We start from the raw sequence: 18,542 nt of genomic DNA, 5'->3' as shown, positions 1-18,542 counted from the left end.
GTTTGTCTTTTTAAACGCAAGGTCAACAATTCAAACATGCGACAGAGAAATCACGACGGAGGTGTGAGGAAGTTGAAGAGGTCTTCCGATCACCCTCTTGGCCAAGGCAGAATCTAAAAAGACCGGATGCTATGAAATAAAGCAAACTGAGGAACATTTACTGCAGATCCAGTCAGGGAATCGTTTCACTCAACCGTGCTGCTGAAAGCATCCTGCTGTATTGTCAGAATGGGTCTTCATGTCTGGATGCCACTTACAGTAGAAGAGAGTAGATGATACATGGGGACAGTGAACTCAGCAGGAGACTTACCTGGGCCAGCACTGGCAGGCTTTTCATTTCTATTGCATTGTAAAATTCAAATTATTATTTTGAAGCTAGACATTTCAAGTCTAGAAGTGACAGATCCTTTGAAGAAAGAGTAGGAGAGAGCAGGCATCTTCCCTGACAACATGTTTCCCTTCGGGGCATCCTTCAGCCTCGGAGCAGTCGGGCACCTTGCCCGGTTTGCCATGCCCACTGCTCCCTGCACGATCTGGAGGTCACCTACAGCCGTGCTCCATCTCCTGTCTCTGGTATGCAGAAGAATAGCTGGAGCAGGTCATGGAGACACGGACAAAGGCAGCTATGTTAAGTTACATCATTAAGAACCAGGCTCACTTAACTGCCAACAATTTAGACAGACAACCTATACTTTGCATTTTCAACTGTCTTCAGACCCCTCTGTGTGCTCCAAGCACGTGCCTGGAAGTGGCAGAGTACATCCGATGTGCAGTATTTTGAGAGGTTCCACGGGTTTTTTTTGTTGTTTTTTTTTTTTTTTACTAAGACATAAGGGTTCCCCTGGGCAGCCCACACCATTTGTACAGCGATACACCTGGGAACGGAGAGATGGGCTCAAAAAGGGAGACAAATACTAATTCTGAGTCCTCCAGTGAACGTCAAATTTCTTTTAGAAATTCATACGAGCACGCCACAAAGGGAACCTCTTTGTATACCTCTGGTTTTTTTATTAGATTGGGCATCACAAGACACATGCATAAACACAACACTCTGGGCTTGTACAGCTAACGGTATTTTTGTTTGCTACAAGCACCCACCCGCTGTATCATGGAATAAAGATTCTCCCAACCAGGGACACCCTGGTCATACACAGATACATATTTAACTGTCTACCTTTACCTTCATCAGAGCATGAGGAAAACCACAGTAGATCATGAAATTAGGATTTTCCCCTCTGATCTTAGGAATAAAAACCATTTTCCTACTGTGGTGGGTTGACACAAAGCACCCTTAGCACTAAATAAACCCAACGGCGCGGTGCCGACTCAGCACGGGGCTCCCCACCAAACCCCTCCAAGACATCACAGCCAGCTGTATGTTCGTCCAAAACAACTTTTCATCTCAGCCCAACAAAATTAAAGGAAGAAAAGGTCAAGGGGAAGAGGAAGAAGGGAAGCTCTCCCCCAAAAAACCCTACGTGAAGCGGGTTTGCAGCTTTATGAAAGAGGGATGAAAAAAATTACGCTCGCCTCACCCCGATAAACTGCGGGCCTGCCAGTGGCTTTTCAGAGCAGATGTAACGTTTTAGCCAAACGTGATTGTTTGTGAAAGAAATAATTCTGATCAAAACCCAAAATTGCAGCCAGCAGAAGCGCTGCACTTCGTCACGTTAATCCGCCCTGACGGGGAGCAGCGAGCGGAGATTCCTACTGCGAGAGGAGCAGATGCGAAAGGTCAGCGCTGGCCCGCGACTTCAAAACCCTTAACGTGTAAAACAGTGTGCATTAAAGCCTGAAACGGCTCACCGCGGGATTAACGGATGTCCGCTAAGTGGGTTTGATGTGCTTTTGGCGAGTAATGGTTAATTTTTAAATAGGGGCGTTGTAGTTTTATTTTAGTTTATTCTGCCAGCCAGAGTCCATTTTTAATTACAATTGCAGAGGATAATATCCCAAAGCGTGTGTCTCCTTCAAGGGAGTACAAGAAAGTGAGAGCTGCTAGCCTAAAAGGCAACTAATGGTTTGAAAACACAGGTCAGGCGTTATTCCAAAAGCGAGGGGATGCAAAAGGTTAAACAACCAAGACAGGGAGATGTGCTGTTTGCATTTAATCAGCATCTTCCCAGCACCCCCACAAAAATAAATTTTAATGCATCAAGAGTTGCAAGACACCAGGTTTCCTTAACTGAAAAGGTAAAAAAATTATGCTGAGTGACCATCTTCTTCATAAAAGGCAACCTCAGTCTTATTTACACTTTCCCAAATGAAGGTGTCCAACTGAATTCAAAACCATTGAATTTTCCATTCATTTTCCAAAGGTGGTTTAACGAGGAAAGAGCCCAAACTGTAGTTAAAAATCACGTTGACCTGCTCACATTTGCTCTCTTTCAGTACGAATGTACAGCAGCCCTTCCCGCATGGCTGATAGAACGTTTGTTCTGTTTAACTCAGAGTGAACAATCAATTTGTGCAGCTGAAAAAAAAGGAGAAACATTTCTTCTGCTGTAAATCTAGAAGACAGCTTGTGAAATCCAAAAGGCATTTTGACAAATAATTTCTTTTGCACTTTCAGATCAATGCATGCAACAAACATAAGGCAAATGCTGTAATAATTTTTACTTGAGTGATAATAAATCCATCTTTTAAGGAAAGCTTTTGTATTACAGCCAACTGGAGAGCAGCCCAAAGGTCAGCTGGGCAGATTTAAGCAGTGGCCTGCTTAAACGGAGATACAACAGGTCTACTCGGCAGGGCAAACTCAGCAATTAGAAACACAACCGCCCCCAATAATTATAAACAATAAAATAATGGTTTATTCTAAGGAGAAATATGACTCGGCTCATCAAGAAAATGAGGATCCCCGATTACAGTTAAGTCACGAGAAAAATTAAACTGATGCAACTTGTACGACACCCGAGATGGGACATCTTGCATTTCACCTCCACTAGAGCTGAAGGACACACGCCCACTCCGAGTCTTCAATTGAAACATGACTAATTGTATTTAAATATGATTAACGTTGTGACATTTTAAATAATCCTGGCAGCCTGATACTGGTGGTACTGCCGCGACGATACCGGTACTGTAACTTGCACGAGCAGATGGGATGTGAGGGCGGTGGGATCAGTACACGCAGACCCTGGCCGAAGAGAAGATGCCCCGCAGCACGAAGAGGAGCCATCGCCGCTCATCGCCTGCCTGACTTATCCGGCGTGAATTTCTCACATGCGTTACAACAGGGAAGTTGTAACAAAGGGACCGAAGGACAAAACGACGGTTCCCAGGCACATGAGCAAAGGCTAAATTGCAAAGGACTTTTAAAAGGCGTAAGAGGCTGCTGATGCACTAAGGCAACTCTATTCAATAAACAAACAGGAAAATGTTGCCAAGTGCAGAACATTGGTCTGAAAATATTCTGGAGCACCCGGCTGACGTTACATATGGTTTTGTACCCCGCCAGCCACACTGGTCATGAGGAGAAAATAAATCCCGTATTTCGCAACTCCCAGCACCAAGGATTTAATTTCTGCCTAGACACAACCCCATTACATATTTCCACTGCTACGGACTTCCTAGCTTTGCAGAATTTCCCACCGCTGGCTGCCAGGTAACCGGAGGCATCACTGGAAAGAGGACACGCTGACCAGGGCACAGCGTCATCTCCTCCTCCTCCAAGGCCAGGGAAGGAGACTCAGAAGCGTTCCGACAAGCCACAGCCCCAGAACTTCCTTCTTTTCACCCAGACCCCGAGCTCCTTGCCCGCCGCGGGCAGTGCCAGGCAGCGGTGCGGGCAGGTGGACCCGGTCCAGGTCCCGCAGCTGCACCTTGACCCGCCGACTCAGAGGCGAGAGCGTTTAATTTACTCAGTCAATCACCAGAATAAACTCAAGGAAGGTGTGACCATCCAGGAATCATATATTTTTTACTGTGCTCCGCTCCGAGACACTTGAGCCAGTTCACTCACTCCGTTTCAGCCTGCAGGTTAACCTCTGCCAGTCCTGAAAACTTCACTATCAGTTTCCAATAAAGGCAAATGTCAACAGGCAGATATGCCAGAAATTCATTATTTTCAGATACAAAGATTTTCTCAACTCTGTAAATCCACTCGTAAATAATTCTGATTTATTGTAAATCGGTTATTGTATTCATAAACGCAGGGAAGTCAGTGAACAACGTAACTACCAAAAGAAATACTTTCATAACTTTGCAGGTGCACAAATCATAGTATATGGGAGAGGACTCAAAGGATAATGGAAAACGAAGCAGTTTAGGAAAGACTATATGAAAACCAGCACCTACCTAGGCGGATAAAAAAAAAAAAAAAATTCTTTTCATTCGACAGGCAATCTAATGCAACCCTCTAGCAGAGGGAGCAAGCAGACCGATACTACATTAAAAATAGCAATTCCCCCCCAAACGAATGAAAACCGCTTCGTCTTTTGATTAGCACAAGTGACAGTCGGGGGCTGAGGTTGCTCAGGCTTTGAGGTTAAACACAACTGACATAAGCTGCACCTGAATCCAATCAGTCCCCGGGCTCTGAGAAGATTCACACGCGAGGACTAAATTTGTCACAAATGGGTTGGTTTCCGATCCTCCTGTAGCCAACTTGCTTTATTCTGACCCCCATTTAACAAATCAACTTAATGGGCACTGGGAGTGCTATAAAACTTAACAATGGAGTGATTTTAACTTTTAAAATATAGTTATGAAGCAAAATGTTGGAGAGCTCCTTCAATACTGGAAATCAAATTAAATCTAGACATTTTTTAACAGTCTTGACAGATATAATCCTAGTTACCATGTAAATTTATGGTAAGCTGCTGTGATATTAGCCACAGGTGCTACTTTTAATATATGGCCCGCATCTGGCTGGGAATAAAATTTCTCAGAGGACTGAAAATGACCTCACTATCAGACAATGGAGAAGAAAAAAATCCACAGGACCGCTGTGGCATATAAAAAGCTGGAGATGTGGTCCACAACCGAATATTTAACATAAAATTCATTTTACCTCTGCAGATTGTAGGTTAAAGGATATTATGTTTTCAATACGTAAAAGGCGTGGATGTATTTCAGCCAAACAGCCAAAAGATTAAGTACATAAAGTGGCAATGAAATACACTGCCTACGTATATAAAAACAAATTTTCCAATCTTTGATCAACGCAGAAGACAAAGCAACGTGCCGGGAGCAGAAAAAAGAAGTATCGACACAGATTACATTACAGGGACTGGCACCAAGTACCACCATCAAAACAAATAAAGAGCATTCACTGCACACCCTACTAAATTTGTTCGGATGTTTAACTGTGATATCCCAACAAGGGTGATCAATTTAAAGAGGCAAATCTGAGCACGTCTCCCTGCGGCTACAGGAAAATAATTGGCATTTCAATCAGGGGAAGAAAAAAGGCATCTGCCATACCATGCTCTGTCTGATATTTTTTTTTTTTTCCCCTGGATTTCAAGCAAGAAAGCTAGAAAATTTGGAAAGGAAATGCAAAGTGAGAATAATAATTTATTTAACCATTCTAGATTTTTTGCACATCTTTAAATAAGTTCTCAAAAACCCAGAGCCCACAATTGCAACGAAACACATATGCTTCTACTCTCGCTACACACCGTCCTCCAAAGCGTTTCCTTACTGTCCGCTCTGCTCAGGCTCATCTTTCGCCTGTGTCCTGTAGCCCCAAAACACAAAACGTATTTAAAATAGCTTTTGAAACTCTTCGAGCATTTGATTTCCTGTCATTTTATAAAAATGACGTTAGAGGTCTTATGGAGGCTTCCTACGTGAAGCTTTTTTTTAAAAAAAAAAACCAACCTTAATTAAAAACTCACCCTATAAAAGAAAGCAGCTGTAAATGCTGAACCTGACCATCAGCAAACATGCCCACCTTTGTAATTTCCTAACTGCGTTTTCTGCCTTTGCGTGATTACCTAAGGAAATGCAATCACACAGGCAGTTGCCCCTTAAACCCTCTGGTCAAATCCAACCAACTTTGACAAGAGACATGGAAGTCTCAAAGTTAAGACATTCCTGCAAATTTGGTGAAAATGAGCAGCTGGGTAAGGGACCCAAAGCGAGCGCTCAGCGCCCATCACCCGGAGCCCTTCGCAGCCGCCTGCTCAGCCGGGACCGGGCTCGAGATGAACCTGGGGGAAATTCAGATTTTTAAGCCAGGTCTGTCCCCTTTGCAGGATCACCCCTCCCGAGGTGTACTGACCTGAAATGCCGAGAAAATCCCAGGAAATACCTGAGATACAGGCCCTCAGCAACCCATCCCTCCCTCAATGACCAACTTTTAGCAATAGTCCTAACGTTTCTGCAGCTTCTTTCCTCCCAGTTATCGTTCTGCAAGCTCAGAAGTTACTGGCACGGTCTGGAGGTGTAAATAAGCTTTCTATCCTGAAAAATTCTATTCTGAATTTTGCTTGGGCAGGCTAGAAGCAGGGGGCTTGCTCCACAGCTGGAAGAGCAATGTTTTGTTTCAGTAGCACGCAGACACGAATGGACGAGAGGGTGGCTTCTTGATGCTACAGTCACCCCAAAGCCTCGCTAGCTGCTTTTCTCTTCCCTGCAGACAGGGAAAGAGGCCCTGAACAAGCTCCCCGACGTGGCTGTGAGGTTTACGGAGGCTCACCAGCACCCAGACGCGTGGCAGGGCTTGAGAGCTGCCATGGAGTGGTCCGAGCCCACCTCCTCTCCGAGACCTCGCTCGTGGTCAGAGGTTTCCGCCAAGCGCGCACTCCCCAGGACAGCGACTGAACCAGGGAGCTCTTGAGCGACTGCACCCCAGCGGGGTAAAAGACTCCGATTTTAACTCATCGCTGCCCACCTGCAGTTCAACAGCAGCGATAACGCGTGGCAATTGCAAGGTGTAGGTAAGGAGGAACGGACGCAGCGGTGCGATCAGCGCAGCTCTTCTAGACAAGGTGCTCTCCTCTACGGTTCAGTTGCGTTTGCATTTTTTCTTTTTTCCTCCCACTGTTGGTGTATTTTATGTTTTATAAAATATTCAGGATACCCACCCACCAGGAGCCTCACGCTAAAGGCAACGGGAACACGGAGCAGCACCAGCGCTGCCCAGTCCCGGACACTGGGACCAGTGCGTGGTGGGCACCCACAGCCACGTAACTCACAAAGGGCTTTCAGCTGCGACCCCAGGCTGGTTTCCAGCTTGCTTCAGAGAACTGTACCTCCAAAGCCCATTTTCATGAAAACGTATCTTCAGACTAACAAACAGCACCAGCGCTTTCAAGTTCTGGGTTACAAACTAATTCCATAAGCCAGAAGTGTCATTAGGTTGTCAGCCTTACAAAGGCAGCCCGTTGCTGATGGCTTTTAACCAAGCTAATCTCAGCCTGAAAGCTGCAGGAATCTAAATAACTCTTGTTTCACAGAAGTTTCATTTCATTCTCATGCTGAAAATAATATACATAAACCAAGCTCATGTCTACACATTTGCACGACTTTATAATAAAAGTTGTGTTTATATTCTTAACATCTGTTGACATACACAGACTTTGTAAACCTGGCATAGATTTTAAAGCCACAGAATTTTCCATGCATCATGAACATTATCTGCGAGAAGCAATAAAAAAAAAGCAACGAATACATTAATCATACCAATATCATCTGCAAAACATAAATCTGAAATACCTTTCATGTCAGCTCAACTACTTTTCTTTTTTTTCTCCCTTTTTTTACACACCTGATTTTACACCATCTGTAAAAGGGCAGCAGGAAGATCACCAAGGAAATGATATTTCTCGGTGCTCTGACTTTTACTAAATACTCGCACTTTAAATAACGTAAACAGAGTATTTATTACGTGAAATGAAAGAAGTTGTACCTACAAGTTCAATTTTTTTTCATTTCATTAAATTCTCCCAAAGTACAACATAGGTATAACTCCGCTATTGTCATTTGTTCCCTAGGTCGTAATAAACACAATATTTGCTAATAGTCATTATAAACATAAGCATCAATAAGCATACGTCCATAATTTTAATTTACTTTCAGCTTCAATTTATCAAAAGGCAAATACTTGCTCTCTAATACCAGCTCTGAACATCCCCTCGGGATCTGTACCTTGAGCCCTTTCCCGGACTACGGTAACAGGAACAGCTTCTGCCCTCCGCAACTGCACATGGGGACACTGCAGCCAGGTCCTGCAAATCAGCAGGTGAAATTCTGCCTTCAGATATTCGCATATAACCCTGACCCAAGCAGAGCTGCACAGAGGACCCACCCGCCGAGCCTGCTCTCCTGCCTGGGCACAGAAAGTTCACTTTTGAAGCCAATTTCCAACCTCTGCTTTCATTTCTGCCTTACCCGACACCCATGAAGGGCAACCAAGAATGAAAAAGACTGTACCAATATCCCCCAAACAATTCAAGTGGAAGTTTTTTTTTAGTACCCTTTCTAAGAGGACATGTACTAGAAGTATAAATGTATACTTCATCATTTACTAATGAGCATATTTAAATATACTCAACTTCCTATACCGGTATATGCTTCATCAATCTTAAATTAGGAAGACATATGGATATCTACCTATGTTGTAAGATAAATCTACACAGTCAAAAAACCGCAACTTTGTAAATTTTTGCCAAAGCGATGGGTTTTCCAGGTATCTGCTGGTGCAGCACAATGATTTGTTTCTTGACCTGCCTGCTGGCACACTGCCTACGCCCATCTGATCAAATTGACCTATTTATTTACAGTGGGCAAAACCACTTTTTAATTAACTTTGGGGGGCAGGGGGGGGAAAAAAGTCATTTCTAGTTGTGCTGAACCAACAAAGACTTTGCCCATGCCCCGGCAGAGACACCGTTTCATGAATATTCAAAGCACAAAGGATAAAAATCTCAGCTCTTCCAAGGGTTACTTCTATCTCATCGATGTCAAACGTGCTGGTCTCTCCTGGTTGCTCCAGCTCCCAGCTGCCTGCACGTCTCACCAAGGTTTCAGGTGAGCTCCCTCTCACGGGCTTCCCTCCTTCGTTGACCTCTGAATTATTGGATACGGTTCTATTTGTTCTGTATTAATGTTCCCGTTTGAAGCACAATCCAGGAAGAAATGTACTCGGGGCTCCGGACGTGGTCCCTGGACCAGCACCCTCCTGCTCGTGAGCTGGATTTTTCTGCACTTGTTTTCTCTTTTGCTTTCACCCAGCTCAGTGGGGCCAGGAGCACCTCACCCACCTTCTCTCTACTGCCTGGGCTTTCCTTACCATGCCAACTACTGTCTGAAACAGCAAAAAAGGAGCCAGTGTTGCAAACTGTTGTTTATCTAGCTCACTGTGACTTCCTAAAAAATCTTGGTCTGGGTTTAGGCATAGCCATGTAAATAAACAGCTCACAGCACAGCTCCTGGTCCCTACACACACCAACAAACCCATGGCCTCCTGAAGCCTGGAGCTCGCTGCGTCCCTCCCATAGCGAGGAAAAGAACCAGCTCAGCGAGAGCCGTCGCCCGAACAAAACCCTGGCTTTCCTCTCCCAGCCAAGAAAGCGCTCACCTCTCCTTCAGAAATAAAACAGAAGGGAAATGCATGCTTTTGGAACGTGACTTTTTTCTAAGCAATGTCACGATTCCCACAGAAGCCAATTTTTTAGGGGAACGTAGCTGACCGCAGATCTTGAAATAAATTCAGTATTTCTAAAGCAAGTCTGTAACTGATGTCCAAGACGTGTTCTTGCAAGTTTGAGACATGGCTCAGGATCCTGAGTCCAAATAAAAACCCAACGAGGTCTAACCAGCAGTCCGCCGTGCCGAAGGCACTGCGAGATCAGCTACCAGGATTCATTCAAGAATACGCTAGAACTCTGTCTTCCGCTCAGAAGGTGAAACGTATCATATTTTCCCCACCTTATTTGCCAAAAGTTTCTGTTCTTATATTTATCCATGTTTCTCATTTTTCCCTGACAAAAATGAACCTCACTGTCCATCAGTTAAGTATTTCCAGCATTCATTTACAAGTGATAGTAATGGGGGGGGGGGGGGGAGGGGGGGGGGAATCGGGATCAAATATTATTTGTCTAATCCCATAGTATCAACCCTGACCTTGACCCCAGTATTATAATCAAGAAATTGTAGTATTAGAACAAATCTACTTGACAGCTACGAAACAGAATTAATTTACTCCATCTAATGAGATCAGAATCAGAGAGCAATCCATCGAGGCAAACCCAAGAGGGTTTGGCCCCACAAGGAGACTCCCAAATTTCTGAATATAAATATGTTCCCATCAGGATTGTATGGAAATTAAAGCAATTACATTCCTTCATATTAAAAGTGGTATATAACAATAATTACCTGATTAAAAGTTTTGAAATTGAACTCTTTGTAGATGGCATCTCTTTCGCCTAACTCAGACCAGCCTGAAGCTTTGAGATCAAGTAAAACTTGGTTCCTCTCCTCTGCTGTCAACCAGTGCGACTGCGAAGACTATTGAGGAAAAAAAAAAACACAAACATGACACGAGTGAGGCTGAGGTTCTCTTTTGTACAACAATAAGAAAACCGCACGATTAATTTGTGGTTATGTATCGTAGAAAAGTAAAGAGGTGGAGAATTCACTGTACGGTTTCTTACTAATTTCACAGACCAGCATAACTTAAAACAGCCAAGAAACACCATTTCTGTTTGGTCGATTAAGTTCAGCTAAATGCTTTTTTACAAAACTAGCCAAGAGTGACAGGCTCTTTCACGGGAACAAACATGGTCACCAGCATACCTGTACCCATCCCTTCTGCATCTGAATTACCCAGACGCTGTAACAACTGAAATTTCCAAACATTCCATTCTGCCATGTAAGAGTATTTACATCATACACTGAATGTATGATTACAAGGCTAAAAGGGATATCAGGTTAGTATCTGTAATTTAAAAGACAGAAGGAAAATAGGAGATTGTATTCTACATAGCTTGTATGTTGCTGTTCCTAAGAAAACAGGAATAGATTTAAAGACAGCGAGCAACAAAGAGCTTTTTAACTAACAATGAAAAGAAAAAAACTGACAATACAGACACAATTATGAGACATTACAAGTTACTGGTGTAAGCGCTAGATTCTGCACAGCACGTATGTTTAAACGTGTCTTCTTTTAAGCAAAAGGAGTCCTTGTGAAGCACTGGGAGCACAGACGTAACAGATTACATGCTCTGCTTAAATATCTGAATCAGTGCCTGAACCGTGCGTGAGGTCGGAGACAGGAAAGTTCTACGGAGCGTTTGGAAGAGGTCTGATATTTTTCCTAAACGCAGAGACTAAGGGCGTGAGCGATTACTTAGACGGTGTATTCTCACAGATGAGTCTCAAACTCATGTTATAAATGCGATGCTTTAATGGGAAGAACGTTTCTTCCCAGAAAAGCAAAATTCAGATTGCTTTCGTCTTTCTATGAGCAGCTGGCACAGCTTTGTGAAAACTTCCAGAAAGGGGCTGAGCAATTTTGCTCCAGAGCTTCACTAAGACACCGCAGGTCTGCGAGTACCCAGCGCCAGCTCAGCAGCTCAGGGTATTTTTTTGGTTTTGATTTGAGAGTCAGTGCTGGCAGCTCGGCTACAGAGCCCGGCAGGAGCCCCAGTGCCACCAGATGGGGCTGCGAGCCCGAGCAGAGCTGGAATTAACGCAATTAGTGCGACCGGAGCAAGGTTTTAAGATGCAGGAGGGCCAAGCAGCAACATTTTCACCAATAATAAGGGACAAAAAAAACCCCCAAATGGCGTAAATCAATCTAACAGCATCACTGCCACCGCTGATGTTCAGCTGGATACGTCCGGTCCAAGAGATGGGTTCTACAGGTCCCAAAATAGAATTGCAGAATCCTCTAGGTTGGAAAAGACCTTTAAGATCATAGAGTCCAACCGCTAACCAAACACTGCCAAGTCCAAGTGTTGCAGATGTACAGTCTGAGTCTCCCCTTTATGTTAATATTAAAAGCAGGAATAATGAACTAATTTAGGCTCTTCATGCTTCAAATACAACTTTGGACTTGCAAAAATACAAATACCGGATTTGTTGTTGCTATAACCACAGCTGCAGGCACGAATTTCTCACATTCTTCTTTTTCCAAGCATATACAAAAATTGCCAAAGCTATCGGCTGTCTTGAAATGTATTCTTTTATCTGGCAAGAGATGAAATTAGTAGGTTAATTTGCAAAAAAATGGTGGGGGTGGGGTTTTTTTGCGATAGCAAAGTCCAGGACTGTGACCAGGAGGCAGCGCAAAGTTCATTCCTCCGGCCGGCGGCGGAGATGTTCTCTGTTCGCTTTAGGGACGTTGCAGTTACCTTCCCCAGGCCTCGCCTACACGCACAGGCGTTGACGACACAACGCTGTGACTTGAAATTCCATCGTACAGTTTTTAATAGAAATAGGGACACCGAGTTTGATGCAGGCCCCGGAGCACACCGATCGCAGCATTTTGCTCTGGAACAGGTTGCAAAGGCCCCGTCCCAAGCTAGCCCCTCCAAGGCATCACAACTAGGTTCAGAAACGTAGCAGAAAGCAGCGGGAACTTGCTTGTAAAAGGAAAAAGGGAAGGTGGGAGACGCCGTCGGCATTGCCACAAGCGCGCCCAACAGCACCGCGCCACGGGGCGCAGCGCAGACCCCCCCGGAAAGGGCGAAACGCGCAGCGTGGGCACCGACGTGCAAATATTGACTGGGCACACGAGACAGCGGCACCTGACCCGCTATTATCATACGGCGGCTTTAACCTGCGTAATCGGTAACGTGCATTTCAAAGAAGCTGAGGGGAAGAGTCGTTAATCGCGTTAAAAAAATTAGTGCAAAATATTTGTCCCCGCTCACTGCAGGGGTTGGGCTGGATGAGCTCTAAAGGTCCCTTCCAACCCGAAGCGTTCCGTGAGTCTATGATTCGGGGGTGAGGGTCTACACCTGCGCATGCAATTCATTATTAGCTTCTTGTAAAAAAAAAAAAAAAAAAAAAAAGGGAAAAGGGTGGTTTAATGAGGAAAGAGCCCAAACTCTAATTAAAACCAAGTTGACCTTTCAGCGTTTGCCATGGAAAGAAAAGCGTTTTGAGAAAAGCACAACGTATTCTGCAGATCAGCCACAGGAAGAGCAGAAGTATTTGAGAATTCCATTTCTAGTTCACTCGGAATCTCTAACTTCTTTCTTCATCCCCTCACTGCATGGCCCCGGTAAGCTACGGTCAGATATAAAATAAACCAGAATTAGGAAATGCCCGGCAGCGTTTTCATCGAAACGTTTAGGTTGGGAAAGCCCTTTAAGCTCGCCCAGTCCAACCATTAACCTGACGCTACCAAGCCCACACTGACCCAGCTCAGGGCTGGTCGCGGGGGGGGGGGGGGCTGCGCCCCGACCACACGGGGCTGTGGGTGCCCCCCCCCCCGCCCAGGCCCAGCCCGCGCCCCGCGGCCCCGCTCCCGCAGGCCCCGCAGGCCCCGGCGGCCACCGCCCGCCGCGCCCCTCACCATGGCAGCGCGGCTCCCGCCGGCGGCTCCCCGGGGCGCCGCGCCCGCCGCCCGCCGCCCTCCCAGCAGCGCCAGGCGCAGAACGGCCCCGCCGCCTGGCATGGCTCCGCGCCCGCCCCGGCCCCGCCGCCTGGCATGGCTCCGCGCCCGCCCCCGCCCCCGCCCCGCCTCCGCCGCACGGGCAGCGGGAGGAGCCGCCGGCCGCAGCCGGGGAAATGGCGGGCGGGAGGGCGCTGCCGCCTCACGGCCCCCGACCCCGGGGACGGGCGAGCCGAGGTGGCCCAGGTGAAGCTCCGGTGGCGGGGCTTGGGCCAGGGCAGCCCCGCAGGGCCCTTCCAACCCCAGCCCCGCCGTGATTCCGCGCCTGCCGGGTCCGTGGGTGGCTTCTCTGTAGAGGGGAGCGAGCGGGGTGGGCTTCCATGGAACAGTCCCTTCTCGGAGCTGCGGCGGCCCCCTTTTTCAAGACATCACCATTTCTTCCGAGGTACCGAGGTGATTCCCGGGGAGAATCCAGCCCTGGGCCTCTCAAACTAACCTGAGGCAGAGGCAGGAATGCCCCAATGTATCGCTCAAAACCTTGACTCTTTATTAATAAAATACTCCCTAGCTTTATCTTCAGTAATACCAAAGTTCTATCAGCGCGGTTTCCTCTCAACACACAGAAATAATACAGGACCTCAGCTTTCCAAAGGGGAAAGATAGGGCCACCAGAAAAATACGGGAAGAATTGCGTCGCAGGGATACGAGCTCTTTGTCAAACAATAAATCTTAACGACTGTCTCCGTTTCCTCCAAGCTTAATTTGCACTCTAAAGCTTCCTATCGGGGTACTATGGCAAGCCTCCACCACGTAGAAATGCTACGCAATCAAATAATCAAAAAAAACATACAGCGTACCAGTCCATACCTTATTCAAAGTCTTCCATGCTAATTGTAACTAAACCCCGTATCAGTTCCTTACGTAGCCTCAGCTGCGGACTGTGCAACCAGCAAACATGTTAGTAGAAATTTAAATAAATCCCAAAACTGGCTTTGCTAATTTAGGCGGTGATATGTACTTCAGAAGCTGCATGCTTTAATCCTGTAAGAAAGTGACTTAAAAGGTTACACTAAAAACCCGGTTTATTTAAAAAAAAGAGTAAGGACAATGAATACAATTTAATTCTATAGGAATGCGGTAAGTAAGGTGTGTATACACACACAGACGATGAGGTGAGCTTTGGAAGTTATTCTAAATCTTAACGAGAACTGCCACTAAGTCAAAACTCACAGAGCACAGTGAACAAGAAAACCAGCATCTAACCTCAGCACCAAAGGTGCGAAATAGTCACCCTGTCAAGAGCTGTACAACACGCTTTTGAATTGTTATTGCTGGTACACAATAAACTCATTTGAAGCACCTTATTTTTTAAACCATCTTTTTCTTCAGAGTTCATTTTACTGACACTCAAACTAATTTAGCAACGTCACCATTCACCAGCGTTTAAAGTGTTGTATTTTGGGAAGACATGAGCCAAAAGCCACGTATCATCTGCGTGGGCTAACACGTCGTAATTCCGTAGTATTTACCACATCATCCATGTAGAGGCTTTAGTTTGTACGTCTGTAGGATCTGGAAAAGAACCACCTCGGATTCTGCCACAGCAGAAGCAACTCTGCTCCTGTGCCAAGCAGTGCCACGCACACAGGCCAGTGGGCTGTAAAAACCTTACTCGTCCTACAAAGCTCAGAAGAGCTCTTCTCTTCGGAAGAGCAAAGCAGAACTGTATCACCCGTTTACATTAAAGTCCATGAAAAAATAAGCCGATCAGAGCAGCTTAATAAATACTTTTTTAGTTCACGCTTTTTCGTATTTGTTTACTTACTGCGTTAATCGCCACAAATTTGCTTTTTACAGGTTCAGTAGTTGATAAATAAAGCAGATTTTTAGCCAATATTATAAGTTACGACCAACAAATTCATCAGTTCATTCTTACATACTTCTAGTCCATACAAATTCCCACTTTTCCAATAAGTGGGAAATTCTGTCCCTATTTTCAGCATCTCGGATTATTCCTGATGTTCATGCTCCTGTCCCGGGATCAGCCACCGAATGCTCTCCGTTCGAACAGTAGCATACATGACAAAGCTAGCCAGAAAGAGCAAAGAAAACAGGAGCAGCCAGTCTATGCCTTTTGTCAGAACGCTGGGCAGGGGGCCTTCCCAGTCCTCCTCGGTCACAGCCACGTCGCTTTTAGCTTCTATACCTGAAAAAGCAAGCGCTTGATCAAGACCAGTAATAATCATGAAATACAGAGGAGTTGGTTGTATTTGGAGCTTTGTTCCTCTTCTCAGACTAAGGCGTATGTACTGTTAGACTTAAAATTTTGGTGTATTTTAACATATGTCTAGCATACAGTTTATTATGCAAAAAAAAAAAAAAAAAAAAAGGCTATTGATGCAAATGTACATTTTCATAACAGGAGAAGGCTCATTCTGTCCTTCCACAGCACAGCCTCGTGTTAAGTTTGCGGGGTTTTTGTTTGTGGAGGTTTTGAGTATTTCTGCTGTATTAGCAAACGTAACAATTTCTGGCCTCTAACGAAGGCCCTCGTAGGCCTACACGTGTTTTTGGTTTGGTTTTGTTTTTCTTTACAGAAGCAGAGAAGGACCAGCGAGCTGGTTGGCACCGAGCTCACAACGTGGCCAGCTACATCATGGAAACTGGAATCCTTTTGTCTCCTCTAGCACAAGAACCAAAATCATCTTCTCCCCCCAGCTGCTGTCAGCCTTACATGGCCCTGGCAATGATCGCAAGGTGCATCTGCCTTTACTCCCAAATTAAGTATTTGGGCAGAAAGATGTGCTCAAGCCTGCTAGCACCCTCTCTGGCTAAGCCCCCTGCTCTCCCCTACTCCGTGACAGCAGCCAGATGAGTCTCTGCTTTCAGCACGCCCTGAAATCCAGCTCATTACAGCAACTGATTATAGAAACCTCTGCCAGGTCCTCTCAGGTTCTTCGTGAAATTAATTTTAAAGAACAAACAACTAAACTGGCTAAAAGCCAGCCTGTTCTTCCTACTGACTCATCAGGGCTGATTTACGTACCTGTTTGATTAAAAATGAAGTCTTTCAGTGTTTCCAGCGTTCTGTCTGTATGATTAAATCTAGCCATAGGTTTAGCACCTTGGAAAAGGAGGATATTGGGTACAGCCACAGTTCCAAATCTAGTTGATAAACTGGTGGGCATAAAGCAAATACAAAGCATGAAAGAAAAGAAATCCACTGGAGGAAGAAACAAAAATAGTTACGATACAGGAAGTGTCAGTGTTACTAAATGAAACTATCCCTTTATAAGGAAAAAAAAAAATCACTCCTGTTTTTAAAACACACAACTTGCTAATGGAAATAAATGGATGGCAGAGCACAGGAAGCGTAAATTACCTGCTGTGCTGAGATGCATCCAACGCCAGGAAGCGAAGAGTTGGAAACGCTCGAGGCAAAGAATTAAAATGAGGTGCCAGACTGGCTGAAAAGTGGCACCACGGCGTATAGAACAAGACTAATGTACAGTCACTGCTGTTTGGGTTTAAGAACTCCATCAGGTCCTTCAAGAAAGCAGAAGAAAAACAAACACGGACAATTATATATTTAACAGAGTTAAATTCTACATAGAAATGCATCATTCTGCAGTCAGTTAGATACTTGCCAATATTTATCATGTAGCTGTATGCTTGTTTAACCTTTTTAAAACAGATGGAGAAGCGTATTTAACCTTTTTTTAAAGGTTGTTTTAAAAGTTTATTACTTAAAAATAGATATACACATAATCATTACAAGAAAATGAGCTAGAAATAGGCACTGGTATGGGCAGGAAGCACCATTAACAATTTCAGAGAGAGACACTAATCCATGCAGCATGAAGTGTTCAAAAAACGGGCAGACGTGGCACTTTGGGACATGGTTTAGTGGGCATGGGGGTGTTGGGTTGATGGTTGGACTGATGATCTTAGAGGTCCTTTCCAATCTTAATGATTCCTAGTTTTTACTTTCATTAAAAATAATCCAGCCACCAAGCCAGGAAACATGAAATTACTACTCTGCCCTTAATTGGTTTAGTGGTGGACTTGGTAGTGTAGGTTAATGGTTGGACTGGATGATCTTAAAGGTCTTTTCCAACCTAAACTATTCTATGATTATATGAAAGCTGACAGTTCAGTGCAGGCACACAGATGAGAGACGCAGGCATGTGGGCCGAGCTGTATCTCCATTTTTTTCTGCTCAGAATGACACAAAAAGCCTCCCTGCTCAGAGGTTTCCTCTTTTCGATAGCACAGAGGATGCTACGCAAGGAAGTTCACTACGTCCAACGCTGAAACAAACACACACACGGTGCTGACAGGGCATCGTGCACCAGCCTCACGCGTTCGAGGTCACGCCAAGGAGTGAACCGGGCGATCCGCCTACCTGAGACACGTTGAGGATCTGGAGTGTAAAGCGGTCGATACCGGTGATGTTTCTTTCCTCGCAGTTCACTTTGGGAGCTCTGGCGCTGTCGGTGCTGTTCGACTCCTCGGCAGGCGCGGGCAGCACCGTCTCCAGCACGGCCTGCTCCCGGCCCTGGCTGCCCGCCTGCCCGGGGGGAGCCGCAGGGCCGCTCCCCGCGCCGCACGCATCGCCTCCGGCCGCCGCATCGCAAGCCCCCTTGGCGACGGCAGACGCCTGGCCGTCCCTCGCCTCCCCCGGCACAACCGAGAGCACCGCGGCCTGCTGCGCGGGGAGCCCGCTGCCCAGCATCGCGTCCGCCATCTCCGCAGTCCGGTACCGCACCGGCTCGCCACCGCCCTCCGCGGAGCCGCCCCCGGGGGAGCGGGGCTGCCCGCCGGCGCTCTGCTCCGTCACCGCTCCTGCGCCGGGAGGGAGAGGTCAGCTCCGCGCTGCGGCCAAGCCCCGGCCTCCCCGCGCACCGCCCGCCCCGGGGAGCCCCCGCACACACACCGCCCGGCCCCGGGAGCCCGCCACGGCTGCCATCGCCTCACCTGCAGGGAGGGCCCTACCGAGCCAGGCCAGCGCCAGCAGCAGCCGCCACAT

At 46.1% G+C, this 18,542-nt stretch overlaps 2 protein-coding genes across 3 annotated transcripts in view; both read right to left on the bottom strand.

The window, feature by feature from the left end:
• PCBD2 (pterin-4 alpha-carbinolamine dehydratase 2) overlaps nucleotides 1-15,516 on the bottom strand; it is a 25,830-nt gene extending 10,314 nt beyond the window's left edge. The window contains exons 1-3 of one of the 2 annotated variants that reach the window (XM_075715143.1): nucleotides 15,454-15,516; nucleotides 10,327-10,458; nucleotides 8,054-8,149 (exon numbers count right to left, since the gene is read on the bottom strand). In XM_075715143.1, coding sequence (XP_075571258.1) covers nucleotides 8,054-8,149; nucleotides 10,327-10,458; nucleotides 15,454-15,516 — 291 coding nt within the window. Of the gene's footprint in view, nucleotides 1-8,053; nucleotides 8,150-10,326; nucleotides 10,459-12,305; nucleotides 12,357-13,474; nucleotides 13,577-15,453 lie in introns of those variants that run through there. The other variant, XM_075715144.1, reaches the window with a different exon arrangement.
• On the bottom strand, nucleotides 14,604-18,542 carry TXNDC15 (thioredoxin domain containing 15). The gene is made up of 5 exons (XM_075715142.1): nucleotides 18,491-18,542; nucleotides 17,919-18,358; nucleotides 16,896-17,059; nucleotides 16,560-16,690; nucleotides 14,604-15,719 (listed from the first exon to the last, which is right to left on the bottom strand). The coding sequence occupies exons 1-5, from the start codon at nucleotides 18,540-18,542 to the stop codon at nucleotides 15,523-15,525; spliced, it is 984 nt and encodes a 327-aa protein (XP_075571257.1). The 3' UTR covers nucleotides 14,604-15,522.

This window comes from Pelecanus crispus, chromosome 8 (genome assembly GCF_030463565.1).
Source record: "Pelecanus crispus isolate bPelCri1 chromosome 8, bPelCri1.pri, whole genome shotgun sequence".
NCBI lineage: Eukaryota > Metazoa > Chordata > Aves > Pelecaniformes > Pelecanidae > Pelecanus > Pelecanus crispus.
Note: the sequence above shows the minus strand (reverse complement) of the source record. Positions and strands in the feature narration are given on the sequence as shown.